General features: G+C 57.2%; 4 protein-coding genes across 4 annotated transcripts in view; 2 read left to right on the plus strand and 2 right to left on the minus strand.

The window, feature by feature from the left end:
* Positions 1 to 3,574: 3,574 nt before the first annotated feature.
* CHGG_05701 (uncharacterized protein) lies at positions 3,575 to 5,358 on the plus strand (the record flags this gene model as incomplete). The annotated part of the gene is made up of 3 exons (XM_001221795.1): positions 3,575 to 3,609; positions 4,045 to 4,168; positions 4,225 to 5,358. 3 exons carry the CDS (start codon positions 3,575 to 3,577, stop codon positions 5,356 to 5,358), a joined length of 1,293 nt encoding a protein of 430 aa, XP_001221796.1.
* A 1,172-nt stretch (positions 5,359 to 6,530) lies between these two features.
* Positions 6,531 to 9,104, minus strand: CHGG_05702 (uncharacterized protein; the record flags this gene model as incomplete). Its single annotated transcript, XM_001221796.1, has 1 exon — positions 6,531 to 9,104. The coding sequence occupies one exon, from the start codon at positions 9,102 to 9,104 to the stop codon at positions 6,531 to 6,533; it is 2,574 nt and encodes an 857-aa protein (XP_001221797.1).
* Positions 9,105 to 9,673: 569 nt separating this feature from the next.
* CHGG_05703 (uncharacterized protein) lies at positions 9,674 to 11,266 on the plus strand (the record flags this gene model as incomplete). The annotated part of the gene is made up of 2 exons (XM_001221797.1): positions 9,674 to 11,092; positions 11,150 to 11,266. The coding sequence occupies 2 exons, from the start codon at positions 9,674 to 9,676 to the stop codon at positions 11,264 to 11,266; spliced, it is 1,536 nt and encodes a 511-aa protein (XP_001221798.1).
* A 346-nt stretch (positions 11,267 to 11,612) lies between these two features.
* Positions 11,613 to 12,152, minus strand: part of CHGG_05704 (uncharacterized protein) — a gene marked incomplete at both ends in the record, with an annotated part of 1,026 nt that continues 486 nt past the window's right edge. Inside the window, one exon of the mRNA XM_001221798.1 lies at positions 11,613 to 12,137. Coding sequence (XP_001221799.1) covers positions 11,613 to 12,137 — 525 coding nt within the window. The remainder of the gene's footprint in view (positions 12,138 to 12,152) is intronic.

The following is a 12,152-nucleotide window of genomic DNA, read 5'->3' on the forward strand; positions in this document are numbered from 1 at the left end:
GGAAAGGAAAACCGGTCACAAGCCAGGGCCCAGCACATCAGGATGATTTTCCGCCCAAGGGAAGAGAGAGAAAACGGATCCGAAGACGAAGATAATGTATAGCTATTGATCTCCCAGCTGGTATTTCTCACTCCGGGTAGAACGCCAGGACGACCGGCAGCGGGAGGGGAGGGATGGATGGGTTGATTGCGAGGCTAGCTATGGGAACGCAGCGCGGCGTAGGGGCTGGCTGGCAGGGCGGACGGGCCGGGTGGGCCGGCCGGAAGGTCATTTTGCGCTGGCTTGCTTGCTTGCGTTGCTTGTTTGCTTCTACACTCTTTCTTAAAAGTTCCGGGCGCGCGCGCACACACACTCGCATCACACTGCTACTACACTACGTACACATATTTAATGATAATACCCGTTTGGACAACAGCGCCGCTTCTTTTTTTCTTCTTTTTTTGCGGGCATCTTTCGAGACGGCGCTGCCGGCGGCGTGGTCGTCTGTGGAGACAGATTACACCGCATACATACATCGACGTCTGCGGCGTCACGGCGCGGCTTAACTAGGTATATAGGTGGGCAAGCATGGTATCGGCGCAGCCGGTTGGCGCTGGAAGGGAGGTTGGGGGGAGGCTTTCGGTCATCTGCGGTTTGGCGGCGCTGTGTTTTGGTAAGGCGGGAACGGCTTGATTGAGGCCCGAGCGCTTGGGTGGTAAGTATGTGGCGTGGTGTGGTGGATGGTGCGGTACGTTGTGATGTAGTGGTGTGTTACATGAGTGAGGTGGAGTGTGGTGTGGCGCGGGAAGGATTCAGCTGCATGGTGTTATGGTGTGTCATCTATTCTCGGGTACCCGTCGCCATTGCCGAACTGGAGGGTGTTTGACTGTTTGGACAATGGGATATGGTGTGAGTTAGCCATTTACAGTACAGTTCACAGAGTCCATCATGCACAGGAGTACATTGGAAAGACACGGGGCACAGACTGATGTGTGAGGGCTACTATACGCGGGCCCCAAATTTTGAGCTCAGTTTCTGAATATTGAATCCTGAGACACCATTCTTATTTGTGATATTCTTTTGTCAACCAGGCAGCCACAATGTGGTTTCGTCATGAAGCACAACCAAAAGCTCTAGACCATGGGGGTGTTGAGCGTTTCGAGTACTTGAATTGCTATTGCAAATCAGGGTCTCTCCGTGCAACTCTGCGCAACACGCACAGCCCGAAACCTCAGCCGACCAAACTGTCGCACAGCATTGGAATCTCCAAGCGACGCTTGGACCCAGCCAGGTAGACATTGACAATTGCTTCGAGAAACATTCGAAGACCTGGTTCAGCCAATTTGTGTTGTCGTTCTCTTCCCAATCAGAGATATTCCTGATGCTTTTCCTCCGAAAGCTTAAAATCTCATCGGAGCTAGCTGATGAGGTGTTGTCAGCTTCATCTTGCCGGGTTGGGAAGATCAGCTGCTGACGAAACAGGTGAGACGACTGCTTTGGGACTGCTGGTGGCCGCATCCGAAATGACCGGTTCATGCCATGGGCCGCGTTTGCAGGTCGCACGATTGACTGTGCTGGCGCCCTTCAACGACGAGGATTGCCCTTCTACGTGGGGAATGAACGACCCGCTTCAGCTTGAGTCGTAAACAATCGTCATTTGAATTTTGGCCGGGCTATCCTTCGACCAGAACGGCGTGTAAGGGTTTCGCCGTTTTCCCAGTGTTTCTGGTGTTTTGGTTGAGTGACAGTCAGGCACATCAAGGACCCGAAGACAATGCAACGTATTTCAATGACCAATCAACAGCAATGGATGCGAGCGGCCCGCAAAGTGGGTCTTGTCTCAAGGCTACTCGATGACTGTGATTCGTCCTCATTGACCCTCGTCGCTCGTCTCATCCCCATCGAGAATCCACTTTTTTTGTGCCCCTGGGAAATGGAGCTTTCGATCTCATGTTCGAAACCGGTCCACCACTGGTGGGAATGCGACATCGCGTCAGGCACAGAAGACGGAAATTCCCGCAACTCCGACGGGGTTGTGAGTAGAAGGCCGATGATACCGCCGCAAAGGAAGAACCAGTCAACCAGTCGAGGCCTGACAGCTGTCTGTTTTTCCAGCTTCATTCAGCTGAGACATGCTTCGGGCCCTGCAGCCACCCCGGGACACGGTAACGCCAACACACACACACACACACACACACACACACACACACCGCACGCACACAATGGGGCAGCGAGTCATCCTCTTCTGGAAAATCTGGTTGGAGTCCAATTGGGTGCCTTTTGCGGCGAACATGCACGGAAAGCATGGCGGTGACCACGCCTGCAGTTCCCGCCTCGTGCGGCAATGCCATCATGCGGAGCCTGGGCAGAAGTGCAGGTACACGAGTTAGTTTTCCTATGTAAGCTAACCAGCTATTCCCAAGCTAGGTATTCTGCGCGGCACAGCGATCGAACCATCGAATTGTCATTGTCTGTTAGAACCCCCAACCACCCCGTCAGTGCCGCTCTCCCTGAACAGCTGCTGTGTGTTGTCAATTGGAAACAGCCCTTACCGCGTCTGGACGGCGGGATCTCAAATGACGGCAAATTCCAGATTCGGGGCGTGTCGGGATCTCTTTGTCTCTCGCTTGATGAACCAACAGAGCCGCCGACGGAAACAATGCAGCGATGGATGCAACCATCCGCCTTGATCGACTGCACCCCAACCACACAAAATCCCCACATGGCGTCGATGGTTGCCAGGGCCACCCCGACCTGGACCCCTGGCGAGATTAGCGGTGCATGGAGGTGCAAGTCGACGGCCCAATCCCCAGCCTCGATCCTTCCGTCAGCCGCTCACAATCTGTCATCCCATTCGACATCGCGACAACAGGGCCAAAGCGCTCCGTCAATCATCGCGCCCGGGGGGCTGACTTGGCAGCCCTAGGGGTCCTGTGGGAGGGCTGTGGGGTGTGTGTGTGAGTGAGTGTTTGAGGGTTTCGATCGAGGGAAAGAGAAAATGAAATAATGCTCGTCATGGCGCGCTCCATCGGAGCCTTCTCTGTGTCCACCATGTTAGTACCCGCTCCACGATCGCGCTTCCAAGGTTCTTAAGTTGCGCCAACCCCCCCCCCCCCCTCAAACGACTTTGACTTTGCTGTGTTGCTGCGTCACAACATCGAACCAGTCGAGTCCACCCAACACTGCGGCACAGTCGTCTCAAAGTGGGCTATTTCTGCATCCGTCAACGCCGCAACGATCTGGTCGAAATCGGGCAAACAACTCGAAACAGTGACACTCGTTGTCGCCGCTTGCGTGGCTAAGCGCCGTCCACTCAACCCCACGGGCCGCCTCCATCTGCGCATCACCACGGCGCTTCCGGGTCTTTCTTGAGATTCCCATTGGCTGTACGCCGTAGCCCTTCATTCACAAAGACGACTGCCACGTTGGTTAGTCGCTCGTCTCGCGTCTCTTCGTACCCTGGTACCACACCCCGGGCCGGTCGTTCCAGACGCTCAAGGCAGCTACACACAACTTGTTCCACTTTATAAGAGATCCTGCTGCGCCATCTCGAGACTGGGTCCTCTGAGGCGCAACAAGTCCACGTTCCATCAAGATGGATCCCACCACCACGCTCTTTACGTTCATGCTGTAAGTTCTTTTTGAACACGCCTGTTTCTCACTCGTTTTTCATTTTGGTTCTCCGACCATCCGTTCGCTGCCCAGTCTGGCCCTGTGCTTGCTTGCTCTCTTGGTATTATCCGGTCACTCTTTCTTTGGACATACCTAGCCACTCTTTCTCTCTTATTGTCTTCCAACTGTACGTCTTGGTCTTGGTCCGGATTGGCGGCGCATTGTTCAAAAGGATTGGCTCTGCTCCCGAGACTGTCGAGTGTGGTCTCACCCGAGCCCTCGCAGTTCAAGGGCGCATTCCTATCCCGACACGGCACCGCCGGGCCACGCAATGTCTTACCCTCCAACCAGAAAACTAACACGAAGCAGACGAACACCCCCTTCAATCAAAGCCGTACAACTTATCGGATCTTGGGACAACTTCACCAAAAGCTACACCATGGAACGCGATAGCCGACGGGACCGTGGCCAATGGAAGGGTTGCTACACCTTCAAGGATATCACGTGTGAAGGGGATGCCGGGAGCATACCGAAACGGGATGGAGGCCTAAAGATGGGTCACACTTACTACTACTACGTAAGTGCCACTTCCCGATCGAGACGGACCTGAGTCACTGACCGAGACATATATAGTACGAACTCGACGGCGCTTCTGAGGCTCATGATCCCTCCCAGCCGTCGACGAACACTTGCCCATATCTTCCTGGGCAGACCGTCAACACTCTTTGGATTCCTGTCGAGCAGTCGCAGAGGAAACGCAGCGCCTCGCTGACCTCGCTGCACGAGGCGGACTTCAAGACGATGGACCCGGCCAGCAAGTTCATTTCCCCCAGGCCAGCGCCAACCCCCCCAGAGCCGGCTCGTCGGCTTGGAACTGCGCCCCTCCGGATGCCGCAGCAGACGCGCCCGTCCAGGTCACCATCACCGAGCACCCGCTGGCACTTCTCAGCTCGGAAACTTTTCAGCCGCAAGTCGAGCTCGTCTTCGCTCAAGGACATGCAGATTCCGCAGGCGGAATTCGAAAGGGCCCCCAGGTCTGAAGGCAGCAGGTCAAGGGATATCTCGCCTGAGTCGCTACGCAGGTTCCTCGTCGATGACGCCCCGCTCGAGCACGAACAGGAGGACAGCAATGCGCCGGCGATCGATATACCAGAGGACATTGTCGAGGAGAACGAGGATGACGACAACTTCGCCACCTCGGCCGTCTCGGAAACTATGCAATTCACTGGGCTGTCCCCGCCCCCGCCGCGCACCCTCTCCCCGGCAATGACCATCGCCTCCGTCGACGACGCCGTTGCCGAGGCACCCGCCAGTGCCTACCTCACCATGCCGCCTGCCCCCACCCGCACACCACCCCGACTCCCCACCCTCAACACCACACTGCCCGCCAAGCACCACCCCTCTTTCCCGCTCTCCGCCCTCTGCCCGGAGTCGCCCGACTCCGCCTCCCCGCCGGGCTTCTACATCTCAGACGCCGACGTCGACGACGACGACTACGAGGAGGACGAGGACGTCCTCGCCCCCGCCCAAATCCAGAAGAACCCTTTCGCGCGGAACATCACCGCCACCTTGTCGACGTACTCGCTTCCGCGCACCGCGGGCACCGACGCCGGCAAGCTGGCTACCCCCGCCGCTGCCGCTGTGGGCCAGCAGCCGGCGGTGCCGGGGTCGCTGATGCTTACGAGCCCCATCCCGGATGCCGGGCTAGGGGAGCTGGTTACGGAATTGGGCTGGATGGCACAGGCAATTGGGGGGCGCTATGCCTAATTTAACTTTCCGTTTTGTGTTTTACTTTTTACTTTTTGGGTGTCTTTGAGCGGGATACATGGCAAAATAGATTTTTTGGGGTCTGGTTTGGGGCCTGGTTTGGGGTTTTGCATACATACATAGCATGGGAGCGAGCGGGGTACCCGGTTTTGATAAGATAACTGGAGTCTTGTCCCGGTTTCTGTTGTCCTTTTGGTTTCTTTTGAACTAGTCTCAGGGAGTGGGGATGGGGAGGGGGGTCTGGATTGTGATGAAAAAAGGAATCATGTTGGATCTGCGAGATGTCCACGTGGAAAGTGAATGATGAAATGGCGGTTGATTAGCACCATGGGTGATGCTAAGTGGATGGGATGGCCGCTTGCCATGGGGCAATGCACGCAGATAGAAGTCTAATCAACTCCGACGCCTACTTGGCTGTCTGTCCACCTCTTTCGTTTCTCCCGCGCCCCTACCTGTCTGTGACCCAGTCCTCCAACCTCGGAGATGAACCCTTCCCAACGAGGACATATCTTTCCCTCGAGCCCTGAACCCATCAACAAACCCAAAACACCCCCGACACCAAAAGTCTACCACACCACCTGACCCACGAATATGTAATCCCCATCTCAAACCCCCCAGCCATCGCTGCCTACTCCAACCGAACCAAACCAAACCAAGCCCACCCGAACCGAACCCACCCCATCGCGGTGACATCGTTAGAACTCATTCCCCAATACGACGTCAGCACTCTCAGTGGAGAATACAAGCGGAGCAAAAAACACAGCCACACACACAATGCTGGCTGCTAGCTGCTAGGCTCACGCTCGTTGCAGGTCAGCCTGAAACGGCGTAGTCAGACGACTGTGACTGTGCCGCACGCTAAGCCCGTTCGTCTCATCGTTTTGGACTGGTTTTTTTTTTTTTTTTGCTCCTGCGGGTGTGCATGGGTGGGCTGGTTGGTGATTGCCTTGGTTTTGGGGAGGGTTTGTTTACTTCGCCCCTTTTTGAGGGATATTTTTTGGGGGAGGAAAGAGTGGTCAGCGGGTTGGTGGTTAATCAGCATGTTCACAATTGACTGTGAATCAACAATTGCGTTGAGAAGTCTAATAAGGTGTACAGAAACCATGTTGCTGTATGTATAGTACATGTCTCTATTTCGTAAAATACGTACAATCCCTCAACTTACCCCCTCGTCAAACATTGGCCTCCCAAAACCTCTCGGCCAGCTGCTCCCCCATCAGCCCCTGCGCATACGCCAGATGCCAGAACCGATGTTTCCAATACCTCCTCCCCTCCCCGCCGCCCTGCACGACACCCACCTCGTCAGCCGTGCCAATCTTGCGCGCGGCCTCCACGACCCGCACGGCAGCCTCCCCGTCGCCGACATCCACCACTGCCCGCAGCAGGTCGTAGAGGGTGCCGAAGGTGATGGTGCTGTTGCCGTTGACGAAGACGCGGTCAAATATGTACAGGGCGCGGCGGACTTCGCCGGCCTGGGCAGTAGCCCCTTGATGACGCACTCCCAGAAAGACGCGGTCCGATACCTCTTGTGTGTCGCTGGCAGGCGCCTGTTCTCGATCAGGGCAGTGACGGCAGCCGAGTCGGGCGGGTCGAGTGAGAAGTAGTGCTCCGCCAGCATGGCTGTAGATGTGCGAGGTCAGCTCGAGGCCGCGGCCCCAGATTTGGGCGAGCACGGCCTTGACGGGCTCCTCGGCGCGGTCGCCCTCGCGGAGGAGTATGTGGAGGATCTTGGCGTAGGCCTGCATGTTGATCTCGACGCCCGCGGCCTTCATGGCCTCGAGCATGCGCTCGACCAGGGAAACTTGCTGCGCCGGGGGCAAGTTGCCGATTTGGTTGAGGGTGCCCTCGAGGAGCACGGTGAAGGTGGCAACGTCGGCGCGGATGTTGGTGCTACGCATGGCATCAAAGATCTGGTCGATGCCGGCCATGTCGCCGCGGCGGACAAGCGGCCGGAGGAGGGTGTTGAAGGTGTATATATCGGGGTCGATGCCCCGTTTAGCAGCCCAGGCGAGGACGCGTGTGGTGTCCCTCTCGCGGTCTTTAAGGCGGATAAGCCCAGAAAGGACGGCGTTGACAGCCTCAACGGAGGGTTGGACGGCCACGGCGGCGTAGCGAGGGTCGGAACGGGCGGCCCAAATCTTGGCCATCTCGTCGAGCGCACGGAGGCCGGCATCGGGTTCGCCGCAGACAAAGAAGCCGTTGATGCGGGCGGCCCATATAGTTGCATCCAACTTGATGCCCGAGGCCACCAGCTTGTCCCAGACGGTCCTGAGGCCGCGGGGGTTGTTGGCCTTGACACAGCCATGGAGCATAGAGTTCCAGGTTTTGATAGAGGGCCTGATGCCAATGCGTTCCATGTTGTTCCACACCCCGATGGCCTGCTGTGGCCGGCGCATCATGGTGTACGCTAGGATAAAATAGTCGAACATCTCGGGGCACTTGCCGAGCTCGGCGATATGGGCGGCATCGGGGGTGGCCTCATCACCCCAGAACTCCGACCAAGCATTGTCCACCATCCTGACATGCATACTCTTGATGGCATCTCCTAGCTGACGGTGCACACTAGCGTTGACATTGTCGGGCAGTTGCCCGGATGGGTCTAGAAAGGCATTAGCCTTGGCCTTTTTCTGCCGCTTGGGCCACACGAAGTGTGGGAGATCCAAAAAGGTGTCGAATATCGGTTGGAAGTCTTCGCGCCGGGGCGGCCGCGTTTGAAATATCAAACCCGTCATCATGTGAAGGAACGGCGCAGCCTCCCCCTTGGTGGCGCGGGCACGGCTGAAAGCGTCTGTCAAAAGCTTGTACGTTGCAAACGCAGCAAAGGTCGGCCTTAGTAAAGATGGGGTCAGGTACTGGGGGAACATGGCCCCGAAGGCCTGTTGGAGCGTGAGTTGTTGCGGAGGCTTTCCGATCGGGCGAGCCGGGCCGGTATTGAAGACGTTTGTGACTGGGGGTTTTGTCGAGGAGCCACCCTGCGCGGGAGACCTCTGCGAGCAGAACACGCGCCAGGCACCAAGGAGATCATGTACGAGGGCGTCTCGCCGCGCCATGGCGGTCTCGTAATCCTTAATCGAGTCGTACTTGTCAGGAACCGTGTTTTGTCGGTAGATGTGCTGGACCAGCGTGATCACGAGGGTAGCCCACGCGGCCGGCTTAAGGACGTCTAGCTCAAGCATGATCTCAGTGATGCGAGTGACGCTGGGTAGCCGGTTAGAGTCGAAATCCCGCGCCTTCTCGAGAGCTAGCCTGTTAAGGAGAACGGCAGCTATCTGGTTTTTGACAATCTGCGAGACCTCAGCGGCGCCCTCCTTCGTAATTTGAGGATACACTGTCTCCTGAAAGTATGTATATGCCTCGGCAAGGGTGGCGCCCTCCCTCATCATTGTTTGCATTCGGAGCACGTCCTTCACAAGTTCGAGGTTGGCCGTCCCAACGACCATGGTGCCGAAAGGAGGAGCCGCCTGAGCTTGGTTCTGTACGATGCTCTGGAACATGGCAACCGAAGGGGAGTGGCTGGACGAGATTGGGTGTCGAGGCGTGGAGTGCGGTGCGATGGAGGGCCGGTCAACCGACCGCTCGGCGCCCAAGCCTCCTCCATTGTTTGTTCGTATGTCAGTTCTCGCATCTTCGGCAGTAGCAGTGCCGCTAGAACTCGAGATGCCACGACGGGTTCGGGCACGGGATGTGACGAGTAGGCGAACCTGACAACGTAGGCAGACACTGCCTACGCTTCCCAGTTCGCGCATGGTTGTCGCAGGATTATTTGCCCTAGTCCAAGACCCGGCTTGTGGATATGGTGCATTTCGCGATAAGACTATCCAGGTTCGCAGTTGGTGTCGGCCCGGGTGACCATTGGCGGGAGGGTTGGGGCCCCGGGTTTGGGTGGAAGGTGTAGCTGCAGTTTGAGAAATCAAAAATCAAAAAGAGTGAGAAGCGTCGTGGTTGCAGTTGTTCCTATCTCGGCTCAAAATTTTGGAGACTCTGCTCAACGGCAATTGCCCCGAGTTGAGAGGTTGCACCCCAGAATGCCAAGCACCTGCCCCCACCAACATTCCATCGGACATCCCTTGTTAGGTGTTTCCGACGGGATCATGTGCGACGTCACTCGAGGGGACTCGAGCCAGGCCAGGCACCGGACCTGGGATTTCTTTCCCTTTCCTTTCTCAAAAGCTCCAACATTTCCACTTTTACTGTGTATTTAACACTGATGCCCCCCCCTCAACACCCTTAGCTAGAGTGCCTAGCCTAGGTAGTTTCCAGGCACAATTCCCTCCTCAAAAACTCTATAATAAAATTAATCTTGTGCAAAACCACCATGACAACTCTGGTCCCTCGCGCGCCCTACACGGATGATGAGCTCCGGAAGCTCTATCCGGACGGCCTAGAGCTGCAACTTGTGCAAGTCCTAATGCGCCATGGTGAACGCACTCCCGTCTCGGCTCGCTTCCAGAATGCCGGTTTGCAGCCCTGGTGGCCATATTGCGCCAGTGCCCGCCAGATGCGATCCGCCGTGCTCGCCTCGACCAACACCAAAGCCGACCATTCCTTTGATACCCTAGAATGGAAACGCCGTTTGGAAACCTTTGGCAACAATGACGAGCCAGTCATTGCTGGTGGCCCCAAGAGCCAGCTGGACGACATCTGTGACATGGGCAGCCTGACAGACCTCGGCCGGCAGAGCACTTACCAACTAGGCCTCCGTCTGCGCAAGCACTACGTCGACCGTCTTGGTTTTATCCCGTCCACCATAAGCTCGGCCGACTTCCTCTATCTGCGCTCCACCCCAGTTCCCCGTGCTCTGGAATCTCTGCACCAGACATTCTCGGCCCTATACCCGCCCTCCGCCCGCGAGGCCGACGCAACCGGCAAGTTCCCGGCCCCCACCATCCTCACCCGCGTACCCGGCGATGAGACCCTCTACCCCAACGATGGCAACTGCCGCCGGTTTGCCGCATTGTCGCGGGCCTTTGCCCAGCGCGCCGCCGACAGGTGGAACAAGACGCCGGACATGGAGTATCTCCAGAAGCTCTACGGGAAGTGGATGCCTCCGGACACCAAGGTTGCCGTGGACTCGCGCCCGCGGTTGTCAGGTATTATGGATACCGTCAACGCCACGCTTGCCCATGGACCCGAGACCAAGCTGCCCAGCGAGTTCTATGACGAGAAGGGGCGGGCCATCATGGAGAAGATCGGCGTCGAGGAGTGGTTCGCCGGGTACAACGAGTCGAAGGAGTACCGCATGCTGGGCATAGGAGGCCTGCTGGGAGACATTGTCGGCCGGATGGTTGGGAGCGTTGAGCAGCAGACAATTAGGGACGGGTCGCAGACGCTGCTGAAGAGGACGGGGCAGGGGAACCACAGCGACCGGATCCGGTTTGGCCTGAGCGGGTGCCACGACACCACGCTTGCGGGCGTGCTAGCGAGCTTGGGAGCGTACAACACGGACCGATGGCCGCCCTTCACGAGCCACCTCGCGATTGAGCTCTTCAGGGATGCCAAAATCCCGGCGCCTTCCCAGGAACCGGCCAAGAGTAGCTGGTGGGATTCGCTTGTTGGGACAACAAGAGCTCCAGCGAATATCGGGCGTCGGCCGACGACGGAGTTGACGGCGAGCGAGAAGAACAAGCTGGAAGGGTATTACGTGCGGATGCGCTACAACGATGAGCCCGTCACGGTGCCAGCTTGCAAGCTGCCAGGGAATCATCTCGAGGGCGACGAATCGTTCTGTACACTGGTGAGTTTCACATCTAGCTTGGCATTCGAGTCTAGATAGGTAACTGACCAAATCCAGGCCGCCTTCAAATCCGTCGTCGACAAATTCACACCGACAAACTGGAAGCAGCAATGCCGTATGAACAAGGATCAGCCCACTCTACCAAGGGGGGAGCCCGAATGGGCGGGCCATTAAGGGTTCGCATAGGGCTTATTCGAAAAGCCGTGCCTACATCTTTAACTATCATCATTAACATGGGGGTTGGGTCGGGAGGAAGACCGATTAATGAAGTAATGGGCAGGCTTTGGCTACCTTTCCTTTCGGATAGGTTGGAAATAGCTCAGCGTATATCGTGCGATTGGGCGCAAAGTCGAAGGAATAATGACGAGTCAGAGGACTCAGTAATGAAATCACCATTTTCAAAATCTTAGTATTGGACCCAAAGACTGTCCATTAGCGAGGTTATCGCACACCAGTCGTGGGGATATGATTTACACTTAGCTCCCAGTTCTCCGACGATCCCTAACGGCCATCGGCCCTATCACGCATTGACATCGACCTCCGCCATCTTCTCCTCTAGAGCCACAAGTTTCTTCTCCTCGGCCTTCTCCGCCTTGGCCCTCTTCTTCCTCGCCCTCCTCACTTCCAGCTCCACCGCCGCCATCGCGGTGCTGAGCGTCGCCAACCGTGGGATAATCTCTTCCACCGCTTTAATAGCATGTCCTTGGGCTTGTCGCAAGGGAAGCGGCGTGAGGATACCAAACCAGCGGAGGGGATCGACAGGCTTCGCCATTTCCTTTTCGCCTTCGCCACCGCCCGGCGCGGCCGCGTCTGAGGTTCCACCCTCCGGCTGCTTCTCCTTCACGTCCTCATCCCCATCCCCGTCACCCACAATAACCGGCGGCTCCGTACCAGATCCGTCCTCCACTCCCTCACCCCCAGCACCCCGTCCCGCGGGAGGAGGGTAGACCGCAACACGAAACACCACGCCCTTCCCTTCTTGCCCATTCCCCTCCCCACCGACCCCCTTTCCCACCCTCCCCAACCACACCCTCACCACCCTCCCCTCTCCACCCGAAGT

Source organism: Chaetomium globosum, genomic scaffold (assembly GCF_000143365.1).
Source record: "Chaetomium globosum CBS 148.51 scaffold_3 genomic scaffold, whole genome shotgun sequence".
NCBI lineage: Eukaryota > Fungi > Ascomycota > Sordariomycetes > Sordariales > Chaetomiaceae > Chaetomium > Chaetomium globosum.